Source organism: Chionomys nivalis, chromosome 18 (assembly GCF_950005125.1).
Source record: "Chionomys nivalis chromosome 18, mChiNiv1.1, whole genome shotgun sequence".
NCBI classification, from domain to species: Eukaryota; Metazoa; Chordata; class Mammalia; order Rodentia; family Cricetidae; genus Chionomys; species Chionomys nivalis.
Window position 1 is genome coordinate 8,225,563 of NC_080103.1, and position 25,864 is coordinate 8,251,426.

The following is a 25,864-nucleotide window of genomic DNA, read 5'->3' on the forward strand; positions in this document are numbered from 1 at the left end:
CAAATCCTGGGATTAAAGGTGTCTGTCACCATTGCCTGACCTCCAGTGACTTTAGCTTTACTTCTGGTCTTCAGGCAAGATTTATTTATCAAAATACAAATAATAGCTGGGCGGTGGTGGCGCACGCCTTTAATCCCAGCACTCGGGAGGCAGAGGCAGGCGGATTTCTGTGACTTCGAAACCAGCCTGGTCTTCAAGAGCTAGTTCCCGGACAGGCTCCAAAATCACAGAGAAACCCTGTGTCAAAAAACAAAAAAAAAAAAATTACAAAAATTACACCACTACAATATTCAAAGCATTAATGAATGTATTAAAACACTACTAACCGTGATGTCTTTCTCCAGAGTTGCTGTAAATGCTCTGTGTAGCCCAAAGTCTACCCAGGAGTCCTCGGTATCAACACTGACCACTGCTTCAGGGATAGACATGTAGGGTACCTGTGACAGGTTCCTGGGATTGCTTCAGACGTTTGAGAGGGGGCTCCAGTAGATTGCATCGAGAAGAAGCCAGAGAGCTGTATGCTTCAGCCACCAAGTGGGGGCGTGAATCCACCCTTAACTTCCAGCTTGCAGTCTGAGAGACCTCGGAAGCATGAGCTGTAATAAAATTCAGCACCTGTGTTTTCAGCTGCCTTGTGCTGTGGAGGTCAGCCAGGACGAGAGTGTAGGCAGCATTCTTCACAGAGAGGTCCCTGCAGAGGGCACTCTCACACATGACCTTCAAACGCTCCAGGCTATACTTGTCAGCAGCTGCCAGCACAGCATCAGCAATGTTGTAGAGGACTGGTTCCTTCCCGGTGTAAATGAAGTCCATCATTGCCTTGAAGACTTCAGTTTTCAGGTCATGAATCTCAATGCGATTTTTTCTGCTCTCCTCCGTGTCTTGTTCAAACATGGCTCTGAAAACTGGAGAGCGAGCAGCTAAGATGGCCTTGTGAGCCCGGAATTCCTGGCCAGCTACCACCAGGCAGCAGTCTGTGAAGCTCGAATTCTTCCACAGCTCTCCTAGATCATCTCCTAATGGGCCTTTGGGACCCTGGATTCTCTTCTCCATGCTGTCATGAGGGATACTGTAGGAATACGGGACCAGGATCCCCATGCAAAGGAGGGTGAAGTGGTCTTCAGGGAGCAGCCCATGAGAATGGTCCAAGAGGAAATCTCGAAGGATGAACATTTTGTAACCCCGTTGGTAGCCTGGCAAGAAATTAAAGTCTTTCGGGCTAGTCACAGGTTCGTTTTTTTCTCCTTTGGCATTTATGATCCAAAACTTGAACCGTATAGTAAGGGGACTCTTTGGAGAGCTCAGCAACTCTAGGTGAACTGACAGGTAATCTGAGCTTTCTTCATCGACGCCCTTAGGGTGAACTCTCAAACACCATTTGTCATTGCCTCCTATTGAGAAAGTTGGGCTTCTAATACTGTCCCTCATTTCCTCCAGAATAAAACGGAAGTTGCGGATGGTCCACCTGCAGGAGAAATTCTGGATGTTGAACTGTTTATAGCCCCAGTTCTTGTCTATGGCGTCCCATGACATTTCTCCTGGAGGTAGTTTGATGGTTAAACTGGATACAAAATGAAAAACTAGGATTTGTCTTCTCTTGCCCTGTAGGATACAATAATAGGCATGATATACATTTTTAGCTTCTGTTTCTCCTCTGTTCCCTCTTCTATGAGGTTGGAAACTCGATTCTCTATAATTATCCAGATTTCAATTCTAGTTTCAGTGTGGGTAGACTAGGCTACAAGGGACTGTTCTAGCACTTCTTTCTTTCTAGATTGAATCTTAGGTCATTGGATTTCTAATTTTGAGAATCATACACAATTTTGATAATTTACAACATTTTATATACTCATCCAAAATTTTGCACAGTCGTTCTCTAGTGTAACAGAACATACCCAAGGACTCTCCCTGTATGAACAAAAAGATTCATTAGAATGACTTAGGGTTGCAGTCCTGCTAATCCCACAAAGGCCACCTGTGAAGGGAGAGTCCAGGAATCCAGTACATACTCAGTCCAGGAGATTAGATGTGCCAACTGGTCTTCAATCTATGCTGGAATTGGGATGAAGAATTCTCTAATGCCAGTAAGGGAATGATCTTGCTGCAAGGTGAGGGCAAGCAGGCAATGAGCAACAGCTTCCTCCATGTTTTTTATAGGCTCCTAGGAGGCAGAAGGCGTGGCCCAGCTAGAGGTGTGTCCTTCAGACTCTAAATATGGATTAAAGGTGTGTTCTTCAGGTCTCTAGATAAATGTTTGTGTTTTTCTGCCTCCAAAGTGTGTCTGTGAAGTGCTGTACCTACTTCTACTTAAGCAAAAACATTTCTCACAGTCGTGCCCTCTGTTTTAGGATTTTAGTTAATTCCAGATATAGTCAAGTCGGGAACCAAGAACCACAATACCTAGAGAATTTGCTTGCTGGGGTCAATCTTCCATAAATAAGGGAATGGTGTCCATTCCTACGTAGCTGTTAATAATCTTCTCATGTTGTTATAAGAACTCCTCCCATACACACGATCTGGGAAGAGATGCTTTTCTTACTCTGTCAGTGTTCACAGCATGAAGGTCAGAGTGGAAGAATTCTTATAAGGAGGCATGAGTAGGGGCAGTCAGGATTCTCTGAAAGTGGCTGTCTTTCTTCCTGCTTTTTCGTCCATTCAGACACACAGTCCCTGGGATGGCTCCACTAAATTTATTGGTGGTCTTTCTGGTCCTCCTCAGTTAATCCTCCTTATACTAACTTCCTGATCCACCTAAGAGTGTGCTATGAGAAAATTCTAATTACTTCTCATTTCCATCTATCAGACTGCGGAGATTCAGGGTCTCATTACCTCATAATTTTCCTCCTCAGTGGTGAGTTCTGTTCTTTAACTTTGAACTTCCACGCTTACCTTGCTGGACCTTAAATGGGAGAGAGTATTCTGGATTCTAAAGGGTGCAGAATATTTTCAACAGTTACTGAAGAAGGGACTTTGAGATGCTTCCTCATCCTTTTAGATTGTGATCTGTAAAATGCTCCCCACATCTATCATCTTCTCGAGCACGTCATGTCTGTAGGGACACACAAAGCCTAGAGGAGAGAAAAATAACTTCAGTGATTCAATCCTCTCAACAATTCCCAGCCTCGCTCTCCTGAAAGTTTGGCTCCAATGCTTATTCCTCAAGTCAGGAGAAATCAATCAATTGGTTTTGATCTCCTAATTTGAGTTCCTCAGTTAGGAATCTATTACAGGTGGGTAACTAATAACATCAGTGACTCTCTTCTATGTGGGTTTAGGTCAGGGTGGCAGGTAACACGTCCCTCCAATGTGTCATTTGAATGATGGTAGGCCGTCAATGCAGGATCCCCATTTGTAAAAGAAATTCTTTACATTGCCAGCCTGGGTTTCCCAGGAGCATGCTCCTGGAGAGTAGAGCAGATTTTCATGGGGAAGCTAGAGTTCCCTTTGGTTCAAATACAGGATTTGTTCTTATAGAGAATTATTCTCTAACTCTAATACAGAGCTACAGTACTGAAAACAGCCTGGTATTGGCATAAGAACAGACAGGAGGATCAATAGAACCAAGTAGAAGACCCGGATATCAATTCACACATATTTGAACACCTGATTTTTGACAAAGAAACAAAAACTTTCAAATGGAAAAAGAAAGCATATTTAACAAGTGGTGCTGGCATAACTGGATATCAACAAGTAGAAGAATGAAAATAGACCCATATCTTGCACCATGCAAAAAACTCAAGTCCAAATGGATCAAAGACCACAACATAAAGCCAGTCACACTAAACCTTATAGAAGCGAAAGTGGGAAGTACACTTGAATACATTGACACAAGGAACCATTTCCTAAATATAACCCCAGCAGTGCAGACACTGAGAGAAACAACTAATAAATGGGACCTCCTGACACTGAAAAGCTTCTGTAAAGCAAAGGACATGGTCAACAAGACAAAATGACAGCCTACAGAATGGGAAAAGATCTTCACTAACCCCACATCAGTCTGATCTCCAAAATATACAAAGAACTCATGAAACTAGACACCAAAAGATCACATAATCCAATAAAAAATGGACTACAGACCTAAACAGAGAATTCTCAAGAGAGGAATCTAAAATGGCTGAAAGACACTTAAGGACATGTTCAACATCCTTAGTCATCAGAAAAAGGCAAATCAAACCAACTCTGAGATTCTATCTTACACCTGTAAGAATAGCCAAGATCAAAAACACTGATGACAACTTGTGCCAAAAAGGGAACACTTCTGCATTGCTGGTAGGAATGCAAGCTGGTACAACCCCTTTGCATGTCAGTGTGGCGATTTCTCAGGAAATTAGGAAATAAACTTCCTCAAAACCCAATAATACCACTTTGGGGTATATATCCAAAGGATGCTCAATCGTGCCACAAGGCCATGTGCTCAACTATGTTCATAGCAGCTTTGTCTGTCATGGCCAGAACCTGGATACAACCTAAATGCCCATCAACCAAAAGAAGTATAAGAAAACTGTGGTACATTTACACAGTGCAGTACTACACAGCAGAAAAAAATAATTACATCTTGAATTTTGCAGGAAAATGGATGGAGCTAGAAAACATTATTTTGAGTTAGGTAACCCAGACACAGAAGACTATTATCATTTGTACTCACTTATAGGTGGCTTTTAAATGTAAAGCAAAGACAACCAGCCTACAAACCACAATCTCAGAGAACTTAGATAACAATGAGGACACTAAGAGAGATTTACATAAATCTAATCTATATGGGAAGTAGAAAGTAGAAAAGACAAGATCTCCTGAGTAGATTGGGAGTATGGGGACCTTGGTGGAGGTCTGAAGGGGGAAGGAGAGAGGCAGGGAGGGGAGCAGAGAAAAATGTAGAGCTAAATAAAAATCAATAAAAAATAAAAAAGAAATAATGCATCTGTTTGCTTCTACCAAACAGAGCCCCTGGAGAAAATACTACTACCAAAAAGCCATGCTTAACTCTGTTTTTTTGTGTCTAGGATTCCTTTCCAAGCATTCACAGACTTTCTGTAGATGTAGTCAGCTCTATATTTGCACGACAATCTAAGGGAGGCTCTCATTTGTTCCTGGCTGCTTAGAGCTGAAATAATCACTCTGAAACTATATAGCTTAAGAATATTTCTAGCTTGATCTAATATCCTAAATTAGCTCATCTTCATTAATCTGTATATATCCACATGGCTGTGGCTTACTGGGTAAAGTTCCATCTAGCATCTGTCTCTGGCAGGGCTATATGGCTTCTCACCTATTCTGCCTTCTCTCTCTCTCTCTCTCTCTCTCTCTCTCTCTCTCTCTCTCTCTCTCTCTCTGTCTGTCTGTCTTACTACCTGGCTTTACTCTGTTAAGCCATTGGTTGAAAGCAGCTTCTTTATTAACCAATGGCAATAAAACTTATTCACAGCATACATCACCTCCCACATCAGATCTCTGAATTATCTATTCAGATTCCAAAGTGTTTTCAGTGTAGATAGTCTAGGCTACCACGGGCTTTTCTATCACTTCATTTTTTTTAAGATTGAGTCTTAGATCAGTAGATACCTAACTTTGCCAGTTATGCACACCTTTTGATCATAGGAGACATTTTATACACTTATGTCAAAAATGTTTTACCTGGGTTCTCCATTAACAGAACATATCCAGTGACTCTCTCTCTGTATGAACAAAGGAGAGTCATTAGAATGACTTAGGGCTGCAGTCCTGCTAACCCTACAATGGCTACCTGTGAAGGGAAAGTACAAAAATCCAATTCTTACTTAGTCTAGGAGGTTAGACATGTTGGCTCATCTTCAGTATATGCTGGAGTTCTGTAGAATTTTCTAATAGCAGTGAAGTAGTAGACTTGCTTCAAAGTGAGGGCAAGCAGGCAAAGAGTAATATCTTCATTCTTCCATGTCCTTTTATAGACTTCCAGAAGGCAGAAGGTACTGCCCAATTAAAGATGTGGCTAGCAACCTCAAGACTCAAGATATGAATTAAAGGTACATGTCTTCAGGCCTGGAGATCCGGATTAAATGTTTGTGTTTTTCTAACATATGTATTTGAAGTGATCTACCCACTTATACTTAATGAAAGCCTTTCTCACAGTTGTGCCCTCTATTTTAGGATTTTAGTTAATTCCAGGTGTGGTAAGGTGGGAAGCAAGAATATCCATCACAGGCGCATTTTGCTTATGGGGGTTAATCTTCCATAAGTAAAGGAATGGTGTCCATTCCTCCACAGCTGTTATTACTTTTGCCATGTGGTTATTAGAAGTCCCTTATAATACGATCTTGGAAGAGGTGCTTTTTTTTTTATCCTGTCAGGAGCCTCAGTGTTCACAATATGGAGGTTAGGGTGGTAGATCATGTATGGCGGCTGGGAAAAGAGGCAGCCAGGATCCTCTGTGTACTGGCGTAAATGAAAGGCAGACGGAAATTATAATAAAATATTCAGCTTTAATTAGGGAAAGACTCACAGAACCGAAGTTCCAGCGGAGAACAGGAAAGCAGAAGAAGGGGCGGCTGGGAGCATGCCCGCAATCTTTATGAGTAAAATATATCATCGGGGGACTCGCCCCCTGACAGCAAGGTGATTGGCTGGGTCTCCCTTAAATCCCCCTTTTTTGTCTAAATAGGATAGAGCCAAACCAAATACAACTATATACAATAGGAACAAATAATAAATATATGAAACGTTCTATTTCAAAGAATCTAAATAATGTAGAGAGTAACTACAATTATCTAATCTTCACCTCCGTCAAAGATCTGAGAAGGGAAATTAGTATTACCTAACAAACAAGAGATATCCAAAATGTGCAACAATTGACAGAGATAACTGACTACCTGGGCAATCACTCAAAGTCTCGTTTGCAATGTTGAGTCAACCAACTTTGGCTAAGGCCTAACATAACTGACATACCATTATTAAAGGCAAGGAACTTTCTTAGAACTATCCTACCCTGTCTTGGCAAGATAAGACAATCCTGTTTCTTAGTCAGTAGTTGAGGTATGGGCTTTTCTTAACCCAAAGGCCAGTTCTGCCAAGAAGACAAGCTTCCAGTGGAGTGTCTCTGGTACTCAACGTTCTATCGGAAGTAGAGTGGTGTTGCCAGGAGTAACTGTCTTGTTGGCACAGAATTCTAGGTTAGATTAAAGGCCATTTTTCTACAGTTCTTCTAAGAGGCTGAAGATCATACTATCTATACTAAATATAATCTCTAAATATTTAAAAAGCCTGATTAACCTAAAAATAAATATGACAAAAATATAATTCTCAATACCAATCTAACTTGAAGACTAAGAGAATAAACAACTGTGCTATATATGAAGACAATGATCTTCAACTGTAAACAATGTCATTACATATCAAATGTAAACAGTGTTATTATATAAATAGTATCAGAGGTAGAAATGTACATTGTAATATGGTAGATGTATTAATACAATATAAACAAAGTTATAAGCATACTCTCATACAAAAATAGAGGTAGGAACACTGACATTCAACATTCAATATATCAATATACAAGAAACAGTACCAATACAATTGTCTAAAAACAGCAATTCACAAATACCAATCATCCCATCAAACCAGTCAATCCCCCCTTTTTTTGAAAATACCCCTAATTCCATAAAATATCTCCCCATCCCCTCAACCCTAAACCAACCACTAAAAGATGTCCCTAACCCTGAGGGCAAACTCTGTTGGGAGAGGGGACATCGTCCTCTAAGATTGCTTCTAGCTGACATGGGGGAGACGTTATCCTTAGGGGCTCCTGTGAAAGCAAATGATGGTAAAATTCCCAAATTAACCTTTGACCTAAGAAAATTGTAACTAGTCTCTGAGTGTTTTGAGAAGGTCCAGCCAGAGTGTTGTCAAAAATGTGCACCATTCGAAATTGTCTCGTGCAGTTGGTACCAAAAAACAGGTCTAATTTTAGCACTTAAAAAAAATCGTGACGTCATAATAACCAGATTGAGTTGATGTCGTGGGGCCCCATCTTCATCCTGGAAACTTCAAAGATTACTGGAGGAATATTTGTTGCTTGTTATGGGAAATTTAAACATTAACAACAAGGACATATACTGACATATAAAGAAAGACACAGATATGAGGAAAGGCAAAGAAAGTTTATCAAGTACATAATAATTCTTATTCTGTCCAATTTCATGGCTCCTGACCTGAGACAGAAACTCTGAGATATCTCTTATCAACAAGCTTGGAATTGAAGAGGGACTGAGCCATATTCCAACTCCAAAACCAGCTCTACATATTTATAAAGAAATGTTTAATAAGACATATAAAAAAATTAATACTTACAGAACATGTATATTTTTATTGTAGATCCTCAGTGGGTCATAACTAGTTTCCATCCATCAGTAATTAAATATTAAGGGTCCCTTAAATTCTTTGAAGATGGGTATTTTCCTGTGGAGATGAAAAAGAACCCTGCCCCCAACCTATCTGTATTTCTTACCATCAGTATGATCGCCATCCTTGTGAATGAATTGTTATTTATCTTTTCCAAGAGGCTGCAAAACCCCTTCCCCAACGCAGCACATCTCCTGGCTTCCATTGTGAGGTCAGCACATCCTTGAAATAAACTGGTTGATTTAGTTCAGTAGACTTTTCCATTATCCAATGTCTTTCTGCAGCCATTGTTCCCTTCTCATTAGCGTTGAGAAAATTCAAGGTTAGCAAAGCATTATGTAACCTATTTCTGGGGGTGTTTTCCACCCCTTTCTGTTTGTTCAACATATCCTTTATAGTTCGATTTGATCTTTCTATGACTGCTTGACCTGTAGGATTGTAAGGTATACCTGTAACATGCTTGATATTGTAATAATCAAAAAACCGTTTCATTTTCCTAGAGACATGAGCAGGACCATTATCCGTCTTTATTTGTGTAGGTATAACCATGATAGCCATGACTGTTAATAAATGAGTGATTACTGAATCAGCTTTTTTCTGAATTTAAAGCAGTTGCCCACTGAAAGCCTGAATTAGTGTCAATGGTGTGATGAACATATTTTAATTTGCCAAATTCTGCAAAGTGGAACACATCCATCTGCCAAATGTCATTCCTTTGAGTGCCTTTAGGATTAGCCCCTGCAGGCAGTGGCATTTGGTTATAGAAAGAACAATAGGGCAGTTCTTTACAATCTCCTTAGCTTGTTGCCATGTAATAGAAAACTCTTTCTTCAAACCTTTGCTATTAACATGATGTTTTTTATGAAATTCAGAAACTTGTAGCACACTACCAATCAATAATTGATCAATTTCTGCATTACCTTGTGCTAGAGGACATGACAAACCCGTATGGGATCGAATGTGCGTTATATACATAGGGCAAAGCCTGTTCCTGATCAAATCTTGTACTTGGATAAACAATGAGGCTAGTTCTGTATCATCAGGTATAAATTCAGCAGTTTCAATATGTAAAATAACTCTTTCTGCATATTGTGAATCAGTAAATATATTAATAGGTTCTTTAAAATCCCTTAGCACCATAAGAATGGTATATAATTCTGCCTTCTGGACAGAATCATAAGGACTTTGTTCCACCTTACCCAAGTCTTCTGATTTGTAACCTGCCTTCCCTGATTTATTGGCATCAGTATAAAATGTAAGGGCTCCAGTTAGTGGAGCATCACAGATGATTCGAGGAAGGATCCAAGAAGTTCTCTTTATGAAGTTAAGCCTCTTGCTTTTTGGATAGTTGTTATTAATGTCTCCCAAAAAATTAGCACAAGCTCTTTGCCATGGTTCATTATCTTCCCATAATTTCTTTAGTTCATCAGCAGTGAAAGGCACTATAATTTCTGCTGGGTCTATGCCTGCTAATTGACGAAGTCTCAACTTGCCTTTTATAATTAACTCAGAGACTTTTTCCACATAAGTTTTCAGTTTCTTACTTGGTTGATGTGGTAAAAAGATCCATTCCAAGAAAATATCATCTCTCTGCATTAAAATTCCTGTAGGAGAAATTTTTGATGGTATTATGACGAGAATACAATCGAGCCCTGGATTCACCCTGTTCACATGTGCCTGTTATAATTTTTCCTCAATCATTGTCAGTTCCTTTTCTGCTTCAGCTGTTAATTCTCTGGGACTGTTCAAATCTTTATCACCATCCATGGTTTTGTTCAAATGAATTATTAGATCAGGTGTTATCCCAATAGCTGGTCATAGACTAGAAATGTCTCCTCACAGTCTTTGAAAGTCATTAAGAGTCCATAGGCGATCTCTCCTAATTTGTGCCTTTTGTGTCTTAATTTTTTGCAAACCTATTTTATAACCTAAATAATTAACAGAATCTCCCTTCTGAATCTTTTCAGGAGCAATTTACCATCCCCATTTAGGTAAAAGTATCTTTAGTTCTTCAAACAGTCTGTTCAAGGTATCCATGTTTGAATCGCATAACAAAGTGTTGTCCATGTAATGATATACTATCGATTTGGGAAATTTCTTGCGTATTATTTGCAATGGTTGATTCACAAAATATTGGCACAAGGAGGGGCTATTTAACATACCCTGGGGGAGGAAGGCCCAGTGGTACCTCCTCGAAGGTTGAGAATTGTTATAAGTAGGCACTGTGAAGGCAAATTTTTCTCTATCTTCTTTTTGTAAAGGTATAGTAAAAAAAAAAACAATCCTTTAAATCAATAACTATGAGAGGCCATCCTTTTGGTAATAAAGAGGGCAAAGGAATTCCAGATTGCAGAGGGCCCATAGGTTGAATAACCTTGTTGATAGCCCTGAGATCTGTCACCATTCTCCATTTACCTGATTTTTTCTTAACCACAAATACAGGAGAATTCCAAGGGCTGGTAGATTCTTCTATATGTCCAGCATCTAATTGCTCTGTTACCAGCTGTTCTAAAGCCTGTAACTTTTCCTCAGCTAAAGGCCATTGCTTTGTCCATATTGGTTTCTCAGTCAACCATTTTAGAGGCAAGGCTGTTGGTATCTCTGAAGTGACATCAATTGCTTGCTCTTGTACAGCCCGAATGGCTGGTTTTCTCCATTTGTAATATCTTTTAATATTATTCTCAGAAATATAGGCTCTAGAAGTAGCAGGAATGTTAATTTGGGTATTCCATTGTTGTAATAGGTCACGACCCCATAAATTCATTGCAATATTGGCTACATATGGCCTTAATTTTCCTATTTGTCCCTCTGGCCCTATACATTCAACACATCTCGTGCTCTGCCTTACTCGAGATAGGGTTCCAATTCCCAGGAGCTGAACATTTACATTCTGAAGAGGCCAATACAGATGCCAAGATTCTGGGGTAATGATACTTACATCCACACCAGTGTCCAGCAGGCCAGTAATAAAAATGCCATTTACACACTCTCTCCGCTTTGGTCTTTGATCATTTATAGAAGTTTGCTAAAACACATGGAACTCATCTTTCTGATCATTATTGTTTGTAACAGTAGGCATAGGGCTTCCTAATTGTCCTGACGAGGCATGTTCTCTGCAGTAACTGGAAATGACTGAACCATGTTTGCCATGGGGGCCTGTGAGGCCCCCCCTCTCACATTTCCCATCTGTATCAGGTTGCCTTGTCTATCTCTTGTAGACCTGCATTCATTTTCCAGTGTCTGCCTTTCTCACATCTTCTACATAAATCTGAAGGCTGAGTCCTCCTATTCCTGTTATTTCTAGAAGATGCATCATTATTATTTCTAAAAATCCATTGTCTACCATTCCTTTTCATATGACCCATTTTGCCACAATTAAAACATTTGGTATTCTGGTGTCTCCTTTTACCATTGGAAATTGCTTCTTCTACCCATGCTTCATGGCCATAGTCAAATGTATCAACATTCATTGTATGCAAGACCCATTCTTCCAAGGGCGCTTATCTGAGCTTTAAAGGACCCAAGATCCTTTTGCATTCCACATTTGCATTTTCATAAGCCAAAGACTCAATCGTTATATGTCTTGCTTCTGGGTCAGATATCCCTATTTGTACAGCTTTAGTTAGTCTTTGTAAAAAGTCACTAAAGGGTTCTCTCTGACCCTGTTTAACTCTTGACAATTGATTCCAATTTCTGTCCTGGGTCTTGTACCCTGTCCCAAGCCCTTAAGGCTGCTGTAGTACATATGGAGAGTGTTTTCATCCAAATTAGCTTGTTCCTGAGGGTCAGAAACGAGCCCCTCACATAGAATTTGATCTAGAGAAATCTCAATTCCCTTTGCTCTTTCCTGCTGTTCTAAAAGTCTAGCCTCTTGCCTGAATAAGCATTTCCATTTCAATTGTGGTCCACTCTCAAGTACCGCAGAAGCTAACTGAAGCCAGTCAGAGGGCGTGACTTTGTTTGTTGTGGCCCAAGATTTCAACATCTCTGTAACAAAGGAGGTGTGCATCCCAAAAGTCATCACAGCCTGTTTAATTTCTTTGAGATCATTCATACGGACAGGCTCCCATGTATCTTCCTTGATGACCCTAGGGTTTCTGGAACCAATCACTTTCTCTGTTGTTATTACTGGAAAGGCAGGTAGAGCTGTAGGTTGAGCTTTGTGGGAATTGTCCCGGAGAGATTTACCCACAGATGGAGTTAAAATTTGCCTTTCTACCCCTAGCTCCTCTTCATCAGAATTTAGAAATTCTTCAATCTTTTCAGTTCTATTCACCATTGCCTTCTGCAATGTCTGAATCTCCTGTCCAGAATTATGTTCCAAAGCCTTCATTGAGGATTCTAAAGTATGAAGTTTGTCCATTAGACATAACATCTCATCTTTGGACAGAATTTTCATGGCATAAACCGTGCCTTCTTGAATTGACAATCTTTCCGCCAATCTGTCACAGGCTTTAGACAAAATCCGATTGTCACATTCAGTAGTTTTGATTGTCTCAGTTAATGTTTCAGTTCCTACAGAAAGGGACTGAAGCTTACGATTCAAATCAGCTCTTCCCTCTTCCATAGTAATGAATTTCTCCTTAATGTCAACCGTTAATGTTTCAGTTCCTACAGAAAGTGACCGAAGCTTACGATCCAAACCAGCTGTTCCCTCTTCCATAGTAATGAATTTCTCCATAATATCAGCCTGTACCTTTGCTAAATTTTGCTCAGTTGATCGAGTCATGTTAAACAAAGATCTGTTCTCTTCCTGGAGAACTTCAAACTGATTCTTAAGAAGATTGTTGTCATTCTCAATTGTTTTTAAGCATTCAACCTCTGCCTTAAGAAGCCTGGATTCGTCTCATAAAGATTTTATCATATTTCTATTATCAAACCATGTAGTACCAAGGAAGACTACGAATCCCAGAAAAATCCATAATGTTGGGTGACAGACACCTCTTGTAAAATCTCCCACATGGTACAATCTAAAAGGCTGTTAAAATCTTGAATGGTAACGTTTTCAGACATTTTCAATCAAATCAGTATTTAAAGAAATTTTTTTTTACCTGTAATGACCGGTTCCTGCCAATGGTGGTGAAAGAAATGCACCTGAGTCGACGTGGCCGAAGTCAGAGCCAGTCTGAAACAATTCACTCACAGCTGAAAGTTATTGTTCTGCCTGAGGAGTTAGAGTGGTCGCAGAAGCGGTCCCTTTGTATCAGACCAAATCTGCTGCTGGGGGCTTAGGCTTGCAAACAAGGAACCGCCCTAACGCTGCAAAAAAGCGCAGGCCCCTGAGCTTCCATTAATTCAGAAAGGGAGGGGCGAATGTGCTCCGGTGAGTAGGTCTGGGGCAGAATGAGCCCCGTCTGACTTGGCACTGGGGCCCGAGTCACAAACTAAAAAACAGCGGGGGGGGCAAACAACGGGGCGACTGGCAGCAGGCCGGGGACTTGCTGTGATTTTAGAACCCAGGCAGAGGGCTACGAGATTGGGGCGTGTAGCTCTCTCAAACTAAAGTTCAAGACTACGTCCCAAGCTGCTCGGGGTGCGGCACAAAAGCCCGATGTGGGGCGCCAAGTGTACCGGCGTAAACGAAAGGCAGATGGAAATTATAATAAAATATTCAGCTTTAATTAGGGAAAGACTCACAGAACCAAAGTTCCAGCAGAGAACAGGAAAGCAGAAGAAGGGGCGGCTGGGAGCACGCCCGCAATCTTTATAAGTAACAAATATCTTACTGAAGAATCCATTTTCAGTAAGAAAATAACAGTAAAAATCTAGCAGTCCTCCAATATACAAATGAGAGACAGACTGGGAAAGAAATCAGAGAAAAAATTTCAGAATAGCTGCTAATAATTTAAACAATCTTGGGAGTAACTAATAAAGCAAATGAAAAGTTTGTATGATAAAAATTTCATTTGTTTGAGGAAGAAATTGAAGAAGACATCAGAAAATGGAAAGATCTCCCATGCTCATGGATAAGTGGGATTAAGATCTAAAAATGTGCATTCTATAAGAGCAATCTACAGATTCAATGCACTTTGCTTCAATGTTCGACACAATTCTTCACATATTTCTTAAAGTCCATTCACATCTTCATATGGAAATACAAAAGGCATTGTATGTCTAAAGCATTCCTGAACACTAAAAGAACATTTGTAGTGGTATGGGAAGTCCTTCTGTATACGTGTTGCTTTTATTGGTTAACGAACAAAGCCGCTTTCAGCCAATGTTTTAGCACTGTAACACCAGGCAGGAAATTCAAACAGAGATGTAGAGAGAGAGGAGGCAGAGTCAGAGAGAACTGATATAGCTGCTACATGAGGCAGATGCCTCTACCAGAGCCCACCAAAACTTTACCGGTAGGCCATGACCTCACAGTGATACACATATTAATGGAGATGGGTTAGTTTAGGATATAGAAGCTAGCTAGAAATACACTTAAGCTATTGGGCAAACCGTATTGCAAATAATATATTTTTTTTCTGTGTGATTATTTTGGGTCTGAGCAACCAGGAACATACAAGCAGGTTCCACCAACACTATAGATATTACCATTTCTGATTTCAGTTTTTACTTCAATGATATGGGATTCCCCTCTGTATGCCATGAGTACCACTGGTGAATAAAGAAACTGCCAGAGCCTGTTGATAGGGCAGAACTTAGATAGGTGAGGAAAACTAAACTGAATGCTGGGAGAAAGGAGGCAGAGTCAGGGAGAAGCCATGTAGCCCTGATAGGGACAGATACTGGTATCTTTACCTAGTAAGCCACAGCCACGTGGTGATGCACAGATTACTAGAAATGGGTTAAATTAAGATGTAAGAGTTAGCCAATAAGAAGCTATAGCTAATGACCGAGGAGTGATTGAATTAATATAATTTCTGTGTGATTATTTCAGGGCTGAGCAGCCAGGAACCAACAAGCAGCCTGCTGCAACAAGTTGGCACCCACCTGGACAACTAAAGTCCACTTAAAACCCAAGAGGGCTTGAAAAGGAATTCTAGACACTACAAAACAAAGTTTAGCCACTTTTTTTTTCCTGAATGGCTTTGCTTGCTGGCATCATGAAGCAGTTCCTTTAAGAGAGGTTTTCCTGACTCAGCAGTAGAAGATAAAAGCGTGGCTTTGAATGCCGGCTTTCTAGGCCATGCTGCCAGCAGAACACTGACTCTTTCAGGAGGCTGAACATTTAAACGGGGTTTGTTAACAGAGTGCTACAACTTGCTTAATGGCAACATAGACTGGCTGTGTGCCTAAAAGTGAAGCTGTGAGCATGGCTCTCAGAGGCAGCAAACAGCTCCGCCATGCTAGACGAGCTGGGGCAAGCAGGCAGTTCTGTATTTTCCCTAACAATGGTACCACTTAAGTTCATGAGAAGGGCTTAGCATTTTAAGCAGCATTTCTGGTCAGAAAATAATTAGAAATACACAATAAAGACAAATTCAGATGAAAAAGACCTCTAGATGAGACACAGTTTGTTTAAAAGTCCTTCTCTTGCCTAGACTTCTTGATTATTTGGACATGAAGAACCCAAAGAAAAATGACTTGCCTAAAGGTGAGATTGTCCTTATGGGTTTCTCCTTCATGAAAGGGTCTGCTAGACTTCTGCAGGACACAGAAATACGTGAGAGACAATTTGCCAATATAGGTAGAACTGTCTTTGAAATTTCCTACTACATGGAAAAATCTGTTAGATACGTTGATCCTGCAGACCGAAAATGGATGCTCTAATAGTACAGATGGTCTTTGGGAGACTGTCCAGGCAGCACGATGTCTCTGTCAATCCTAGAGTTTTGGAAGCTGCTTACAATGCACTTCTTGTTTACTTGGATAATATTACATCCTTCTGGAGTCTTTGGTGGAATTGAAGAATAGATAGTAATAATATGGTTTTCCTTAGTTATGAGAAAAGATAAATATTGTAACTGTAATTACTGCTTGATACCTTTTTTTTATTATATGAAGTTTTACTTTTCAAAGTTGAAACCTTCTTTTTTATTTAAACAGAAAAGGGAAGATAATATGGAATCCCCCTCTTTATGCTGTGAATACCATTTGTGAATAAAGAAACTCCTTTGGCCTGTTGAAAGGGCAGAACTTAGATAGGTGAGGAAAACTAAACTGAATGCTGGGAGAAAGGAGGCAGAGTCAGGGAGAAGCCATGTAGCCCTGATTGAGAAAGATGCTGGGAAATTTACCTGGTAAGCCACAGCCATGTAGCAATACAGATTACTAGAAATGGGTTAAATTAAGATGTAGGAGTTAGCCCATAAGAAGCTAGAGCTAATAGGCCAAGCTGTTATTTAATAAATATAGTTTCTGCGTGGTTATTTTGGGGCTGAGTAGCTAGGAACAAACAAGCAGCCTCCTATAACACATGATCTCTTTCTTTATGGAAGATGAACTCCAGTGAGCCAACTCCAATTATAACGGCTTTTTTGGTTCCCAACTAGATCACACCAGATTAACTAAAATTCTATACTGGAAGCCAGAACTGTGACAGATGTTTTACTTAAGTTGAAGTAGGTAGAGTCACTTCAAATATAGACTTTGGAGATAGAAAGACACAAACATTTGATCCAGATTTTCAGGCCTAAAGTCATGCACCTTTCATCCAGATCTTGAGCCTGGTAGAGACACTGAAAATTGGGCCACACCTTCCGCCGGAAGCCTAGAAAGGACATGGAAGAAGGAAGCTCTTGATCTCTGCTGCTTACCCTCATCTTGCATCAAGTCCATTCCTTCACTGTTATTAGAAAATTCTCCTTTGGAATATCTGTCTTTATTGAAGACCAGGCAACATGTCTAACCTCCTAGACTAAGTGTGTACTGGATTGTTGGACTTGACTTCACAGCTAGTCATTGGTGGATGTCTTACTGTCAGGACTGCAACACTAAATAATTCCAATAAATCCCCTTTATTCAAACAAAGAGAGATTCACTGCATATGTTCTATTACTATAGAGAACCCTAGAGCAATATTTTTAGGTAAGAGTGTATAAAATGTTCCAAACATTTAAAAGTAATGTATAATTGCCAAAACTAGTTGACTATTCTCAAAACTAGTTACCTATGATTCAATCAAAAAAAAAAAACCAATTGAATGATTTAATAATCCCGCGTAGTAGCCTTGACTGTCTTCTATAAAACTAATACTAAAATCTGGAGTGAAAATTTCAAGAAATACAGTTGCTGCTACATAGAAGAGGTAACAGATAAGAAACATAAACTAAAAATCTATACCCTGTTTCTTATTGTATTTCATGGGGTGAAGAGAAAACAAATCCTAGTTCTTCATTTGGGATCCAGTTTAACCTTTAAACCACCTCCAGGAGAAATGTCAGAGGGCAGGACAGCCCAGAGCTGGGACTACACATTAATACTGTCCAGAATTTATCCTACAGGTGGACCACTAGCAACTTCCTTTTTATTTCTGGAGGAAATGTGGGACAGCATTAGGAGCCTGACTTTCTCAACAGAGGCAATGACAAATGGTGTCTAAGAGTACACTCCAACAGGGTCAAGGAGGAAAGCACAGATTACCTGTCAGTTTACCTAGTATTGCTCAGCTGTTCAAAGAATCACATTTGGGCAAAGTTCCAGTTCTGGATTGCAAGCACTTAAGAAGAAAACACAAAGTGTGAGGAGCCCAAGAGTATTCAGTTTCCTGTCAGATTACAACCTGCGGTTCAAAAGGTTCATTCCTCAAGATTTCATCTTGTCCCATGCATATCAGATTCTCCCTGCAGATGAGTTCACCCTCCTCTGTAAGGTGAGCATTGTCAAAGATTCATTCAAGATCTCTAACCAGAAAATGAAGCAAACGTTCCAGGTTGCCAGGTCCACATTGGCAGCTGAGCTAGGGGAGTTGTGAGAGAATTTCTGCTTCACAGACTGCTGCTTGAAGGCACCTGGATAGGAATTCTGGACTCTCAAGGACATCTTAACAGCTTGTTCTTCAATTTCACAACTATGTTTGAACAATACATGGAGGAGAGCAAAAAGAACTTCATTGACATCCTTGACACTGAGTAGCAATTCTTCAAGGCAATGATGGACTTCATTTACACTGGGAAGGAACCAGATCTCCACAGTGTGACAGACGCTGTGCTGGCATCTGCTGACAAGCATGGCTTGGAGCGTTTGAAGGTAATGTGTGAGAGTGCCCTCTGCAAGGACCTCTCTTGGAGAATGCTGCCCACACTCCTCCTGGCTTACAATCACAGCATGGCCAGCTGAAAACTCAGACAATGAATTTCATTACACCCCATGCTTCCAAGGTGTCTGAGACCTTGAGTTGGAGGACAATGATGAACTCATGCCCCACTTGGGGGCTGAAGCATACAGCTCGCCAGCTTCTGCACAGGATTCTTTTCTGGAATCCTTTCTCAAATACCTGAAGCAATTCTTTTTTTTTTTAATTTAATTTTATTTTTTTTTTATTGAAAAAAAAATTTTCCACCTCCTCCCCGCCTCCCATTTGTAGGTCTCTGTCTCTATCTCCATCCATTGCCAGACAAGGTTCTATGGTGATATTCAAGATAGTCTTCAGTGTGACTATGGGACAAGGCCAGTTCAGGCAACCTCTCCTCTACTGCCCAAGGACCTAGCTGGAGACATCCCCATGGACACCTGGGAACCCCTCTAGAGCCAAGTCTCTTGTCAAACTTAAAATGGCTACCTTATTAAGATATCTTCTTCCCTGCTCCCATAACCGCCCTTCCTCCATCTCAACCATCCCACTCCTCCAAGCTCTCCCCAATCCTTCCCTTTCTGCTTCTCTATCTCCCTCTGCCCTCCCCCAACCATATTTCTACCCCAATTCCCATGCTCCCAACTTTTACCTGGCAATCTTGTCTGCTTCCAATTTCTAAGAGGATCTATATATGTTTTTCTTTGGGTTCACCTTATTATTTAGCTCCTGTAGGATGGCAAACTAAACAATGTCCTTGGTTTATGGCTAGAGTCCACTAATGAGTGAGTACATACCATATTCATCTTTTTGGGTCGGGGTTATCTCATTCAGGATGGTGTTTCCTGTTTCCATCCATTTGCATGCAAAATTCAAGATATCATTGTTTTTACTGCTGAGTAGTATTCTAATGCGTATATGTTCCACACTTTCTTTATCTATTCTTCCATTGAGGGGCATCTAGGTTGTTTCCAGGTTCTGGCTATTACAAATAATGCTGCTATGAACATAGTTGAACAAATGCTTTTGTCTGAGGTTTTTAGTCCTGCCCGGTTCCCACAATTGTTAAGTCCCAAGGAAATCACACACAGGTCTACATTAATTATAAATTAGCTCAGACTTCTTATTAACTCTTATTACTTACATTAGTCCATTATTCTAGTATATGTTAGCCACATAGTTCGGTACCTCTTTCAGCGAGGTAGTCACATCTTGCTTCTTCTGTGTCTGAGCCAGAACTGAGTCCTCTTCTCAGAATTCTCCTGTTCTCCTTGACTCCTCTCTACTTCCTGTCTGGTTGTCCTGTCTATACTTCTTGCCTGGCAACTGTCGAATCAGCGTTTATTTAAAATGTAACTGACAGAGTACAGACCATGTTCCCACACCACTGGTGTGTCTGTACCTTTTGTCCTCTGCCTGCATTAGGCTGCTGCTGTCTCCCATCATCTTTAGATACTGTACTATGTGGGACCATGTATATCCCTAAAGGATATCCTGACCAACACCCATCATCTTTCTTACCTCTATTTGGAGAAGCAATCCAATTTCTTCTTGGTAAATTACCTCTCCTAACACTGTCAATTTTTTCTTAGCCTGTTGGCTTAAGGACACCTGAAGCCTAAAGTGACCTGGGAGAAGTCTGAGTTCCAGATTAACAGAATATTTGTTATGGCTCCAGTCAGGAGCACTGATTGCCTCCACACCATCAAAAAGGAATCAACATTTCCAGGCCATCAAAAATTAAGAACATGGGAACAGCAAGCAATTTCCCCTAGGCAATCACTGGGGTTGATAGTAAGTGGAAACATTTCTTTCCCACCACTTAATTCCTGGACCCTTGAATCTGAGATATAGAGAATCATATCATATTTTGGACTCTGATTCAAAGCATATACTGCTTGCTGGAGAATCCTGTCCCAGTATTCTAGGCTGATGCCCCTTTATTGGCTCCATAACTGTGTCTTCAAAAGGGTCATTCCATTTTTCTGTCATGACAAATGATTTAAGAAGTTGATGAACATGGTAAGACCAGTGGATTCCGTGATTGTGGGTCCCTGCTATACACCTCTGCTGTGAATTTAGTTCCAAGGTCAGAAGTCATATTGTCTGGAATACCATGATGGAAGACCGGGTAGTTTTGATAAAATTATTACATTCAGGAAAGGCAAATCCGTAACTAGATTAAACATTTACTCCAATAAGGACAAAGTGTTGTGCCTTCTAAAGAGAAAATGGTTCAATCTAGTCATTCTGTTGCCAAACTGTTGGCTGGTCAGGCCAAGGAAACAGTGACATATCTGAATTTCTGTGTTGTCTGGGCTATTGGCTGAAATGCCATTCAGCAACAGCGGTAAAAGGTCAGGCTTGAGAAGTACATATCCATGGTTTTGATCTCATGGACACCCCACATCTCAGTTACTTTGGCTGCTTTGATCCTGGGCACATCGAGCAATCATCGAGATGAATTGTTAAAGAATCTCACTGTGCACGGAATGGGTCATCCTATCTCCTTGATTATTGGACTCCTCCACTGCTGAAGGCACCTTGTGATGGACATTAACAGGAGACACAAGGATCTTCACGTTCTTTGTTCCTTAGCATATCTGTCCATATACTTCTTTCTCAAATGCCTTTCAGATTTTTTCCCTTTTTCTTTTTTTTTTCCTTTTTCTTTTTCTTATCTTTCACTCATACAATACATCCTGACCATAGTCTCCCCTCCCTCCACTCCATCCAGATGTACAGCTTCTCTATTTCCCTTCGGAAAGCACAGGCCTCCTGGGGATCTCAACAGAACACATCATAATGAGATGCAATAGGAGTAGGCACAAACCCTCGTATCAAGGCTGAAGCAGATAACCCAGAAGAAAGCAAATATTCCTTGGATGAGACAAACAAGTTAGAGTTTTCCTACACTCCTTCTGTTAGCAGTCCCACAAAATCCCCTCAGCAAAAAACAACAGCGTGTATAGCAGGCTCTTCAGTCTCTGTGGGTCCCTATGACCCCACTTAGTTGATTCTGTGGGCCCTGTTCTCCTGCTATCATTGATCCCTCATACAATCCTGCCTTCCCCTCTTCCTTAAGGTTCCCTGAGCTCTGCCTAATATTTGACTGTGGAACTCAGTGTCTGCTCCCATCAGCTGATGAAGAAAACCTAACTGATGATGATTGGACAGGGATAGCAATTTCAATAGGTATCATTTCATTGAACCTTTGTATGTATGAGACCATGAGGACCCTGCACAAACTTCAACAGCTGAGACGAGCTGGTAGGGTAATGGACGCCTTTGAACAGAAACACCACGAGAATTCACAAAGCAGATTTTATTATTTTATCTATTTAATATTTTATTGATGTCAGATTTTATTTTTGCTCTGAGCCCTTGATCATATATTTTCTTCAGTTCAATCCAGACAAGTCTATCAAAAGAAACTTTATTTGGATGTGCTTGAGGCCTTAAATAAACTGAATCTCAGTAGCTAAGTATTGGACAAAAGTCGAACCACTACAGCAACAGGGTCCAGGTTGCTCTGATAATACCAGATCCAGTACTGCCCCTCCCCCAGCCTGACAGTCAATAAATTTATAGCTGTCTTAAAGGCTGTTCCATCAGGATGTCTTTTCCCAGATTCACTGTAAATACTCTACATATCCCATAGTCTACCCATGCGTCATTGGGAACAATGTTGACTACTGATTCTGGGATACATGTGAAGGTCACAGCTGACAGGGTACTAGAATTTCTTCAGGCTTTGAGAACAGGCTCCAGAGCAGAGCAGGAAGGAGAAGCCAGGGCACTGTATGTTTCAGCCACCAGGTAGGGGTATGAATCTACCATTATCTTCCAGCTTGAGGTCTCAGAAACCTCTGAAGCATGAGCTATAATGAAACCCAGTACCTGGATTTACAGTTGATCTGGATCACTTTAGAGATCAGCCAGTAAGAGAGTGTGGGCAGCATTCTACACAGAAAGTACTATGTAGAGAGCCCTCTCACACACGACCTTCAAACTCTCCAGACCATACTTGGCAGCAGCTGACAGCACAGCATCTGCCATGCTGTGGAAGTCTGGTTCCTTCTGATTATAAATGAAGCCCATCATTGCCTTGAAGACTTGTGGCTCAGGTCAATGGTCTAAACACGGTTCTTTCTGTTCTCCTCCATGTCATATTAAAACACGGTTTTGAAAACTGGAGAGCAAGCTGTTAAGATGACCATGTGAGTCTGGAATTCCTGGTCAGCTACCACTAGGCTGTAGTCTGTGAACTGGGAATTCTCCCACAGCTCTCCTAGCTCATTGGACAGTGTGCACCTTGGAACCTTGATCTCTGACTGTGTGCTTCCCTCAAAGATTCTGTAGGAGTCTCGGATCAGAATCCCTATGCAGAGGAGAGTGAGCTCACCTTCAGAGAGAAGCCAATATGCATGGTGAACAGAAAATCTTGAAGGATCAACATTTTGTAACCCCTTTCGTAACCTGGAAGGAACCTGAAAGATTTTAGCCTTGGCACAATTTCACTAATTTCTCCTTCAGAGTTGATGATCCAAAACTCGAATTATGTCATAATGGAACTTTTGGAGAGCTGAGCAACTCTAGGTTAACTGACAGGTAATCTGAGCTTTCTTCATCGAAACCTTTTGGGTAAACTCTCAAACACCATTTTTCATTACCTCCTGTTGAGAAAGTTGGGCTTCTAATGCTCTCCTAAATTTCCTCCATAATAAAACAGAAGTTGTGAATGGTCCACCTGCAAATGAAATTCTGGATGTTGAACATTTTGTAGTCTCAGCTCTGGGGTGTGGCATCCTGTGACATTTCTCCGGAGGCAGTTTGAAGGATAAAATGAATTCAAATGAAGAACTAGAATTTGTTCTTTTGTCTCTCTGTGGTCAACAATAATAGCCACAATACATATTTTTAGTTTCTGTTTCTTCTGGGTTCTCTCTTCCATAAGGCTAAAACTTTGAGTCTCTGAAATTATCCAAATTACAATGCTACTTTCAGAGTAGGTAGTCTAGAATACTAGGGGCTGTTATATCACTTCATTGTTTTCAAAACTGGCTCTTAGGTCAATTGGTAGCATATTTGGATAACCATATACTACTTTTGATAATTTGGGAAATTTCATCCACTCATATCAAAAATGCTGTATGAACATTCCCCAAGTACCTGAATACCGAATAACTCTCTTTTTGTATGAACAATGGGATTTATTAAAAAGAGTTAGGGCTGTAGTTCTGCTAATCCCATGCTATGGGAGAATGCTCTTGTACACTCTATGGATTTGTCACATGTTTTAGTTTAATAAAACGCTGATTAACCAATAGCCAGGCAGGAAGTCTAGGCAGGGCAATCAGACTAGGATAATTCTGGGAAGAGAAAATGCAGAGATGGAGTCACCAGCCAGACACAGAGGAAGCAAGATGAGAATGCCTTATTGAGGTAAGGTACCAAGCCACATGGCTAAACATGGATAAAAATTACGGGTTAATTTAACTTGTAAGAGATAGTAATAAGCCAGAGCAATAGGCAAAACAATTTATAATTAACATAAGCCTCTGATTGTTTCTTTGAGACTGAATGACTGCAGAACCAGGAAAGACAGAAATGTCTGTCTACAAATGGCACTCAAACATTTGCCAAGAATTTCCACATAAAGCTTGAGAAAGCATTAAAACAAAGATGATTCTAGACGCTCTGGTTTGCTCTCTTTCCACCGCCATCTTAGTTCCACATCCTCTACGCAAAATGCCTGATGAAGCCACAGAAACCGTCCCTGCCACAGAACAGGAGCTGCCACAGTCCCAGGCTGAGACAGGGTCGGGAACAGAATCTGACAGCTATGAATCAGTACCAGAGCTCAGGAGCAAGACTCCACACAGACAAGCCCAGCTGGCGGCGGCAGCTGAAATCAATGAAGAAGCAGTCAGTAAAGCAAAGCAGGGCCAGAGTGAAAAAAAGCACAGAGGGCTATGCCAAACTGGGTCTTTGACAGGTTTCAGGGGTTACTAGAGTCACTATCCAGGAATCTAAAACTATCCTCTTAGTCATTACCAAACCAGATGTCTACAAGAGCCCAGCTTCAGACACCGACCTCGTATTTGGGGAAGCCAAGATTGAAGATTTGTCTCAGCAAGCATAGTTAGCAGCTGCTGAGAAGTTCAAAAGTTCAAGGTGAAGCTGTTTCAAACATTCAAGCAAATACTCAGACTCAGACAGTACAAGAGGAGAGTGAGGAGGAGGAGGTCGAGGAGGTTGACGAAGCAGGTGTGGAAGTTAAGGACATAGAATTGGTCATGTCACGGGCAAATGTGCCCAGAGCAAAGGCAGTGACACCTGAGAAACAACAGTAATGATATCGTGAATGCTATTATGAAATTAACAATGCAACTATTTGACAGCGAGGTCACCCCCTACCCTCTTCCCCTTTTTTGGTGTTTCAAAGGTGGAACTACAGCTTGGTTTCAAATTTGAACTGTTTCTATCACTAATAAAATTATGGCTTCTGGTTGGATGAAAGAAAATGAATCTAGACAGACAGGAACAGGATCAAGCACAGCTTGTAGGCAACCATCACTACTCCAGCAGGCTCTTTTTGCTGGTGGTATGCAGAAGTATGCCCCTTTAGGAGAGGCTGCCTGACTCAGTGGTATTCACAGAGCCTCACAGCTCTTTTAAGAGGCTCCTCCACCAAACACTGAAGTGGCCCATGCAGCCATCAACAGGTTTCTTGGTGGTGGAATGGACCTGAAACTTCACAGAGTTGTGGCAATAAAACTGGTTCCTGCCAGTACCTCCACCATGAAGTTAGACTCTCAAATGGCTAAGGAATGGGGTGGAGCCAGCTACCAAAGTTGCAGCTCTACGGTAGGCATATCACTTAGCAGATTAAAGACGTGTGTATGCAGAAAAAGATCAGGATATACAGACAAGACAGACTTAAGACAAAAACCCTCTAAGTGACTACAGTGTGTTTAAAAATATATGTACACTTGGGAGAGAAGAAAAAAGGATAGAGAATAACTTTCAAAAAGAGAGTAGTCCAGTGTGGTGGCACACACCTTTAATCTCAGCACTTGGGAGGTAGAGGGAGGTGGTCTGTGAGTTCAAGCCCAGTGAGGTCTACAGCAGAGTGAGATGTAGGACAGCCAATGATACACAGAGAAACCCTGTCTCAAAAAAACAAAAATTAAAATACAATTAAAAGAAATAGAATGTTTAAAAAGCCACATAAAGATGTAAAATACACAGAGAATTGGGTTACTCTATGTTATTGTCTGGTCTTTGAATTGTTTGATTGCAGAGGAA

General features: G+C 40.8%; 1 protein-coding gene and 2 pseudogenes across 1 annotated transcript; 1 reads left to right on the forward strand and 2 right to left on the reverse strand.

Moving 5' to 3' along the window:
* Positions 1 to 414: 414 nt before the first annotated feature.
* Positions 415 to 1,533, reverse strand: LOC130889943 (speckle-type POZ protein-like). Its single transcript, XM_057793859.1, has one exon. It carries the CDS (start codon positions 1,531 to 1,533, stop codon positions 415 to 417), a length of 1,119 nt encoding a protein of 372 aa, XP_057649842.1.
* A 20,767-nt stretch (positions 1,534 to 22,300) lies between these two features.
* On the reverse strand, positions 22,301 to 23,184 carry LOC130889945 (speckle-type POZ protein-like; annotated as a pseudogene).
* Positions 23,185 to 24,304: 1,120 nt separating this feature from the next.
* On the forward strand, positions 24,305 to 25,030 carry LOC130889946 (nascent polypeptide-associated complex subunit alpha-like; annotated as a pseudogene).
* Positions 25,031 to 25,864: the final 834 nt, after the last annotated feature.

What these genes read in the sequence shown, in the direction of transcription:
- LOC130889943 (XM_057793859.1), bottom strand. Translation starts at nt 1,533, where the DNA reads ATGTCATGGGACGCCATAGACAAGAACTGGGGCTATAAACAGTTCAAC.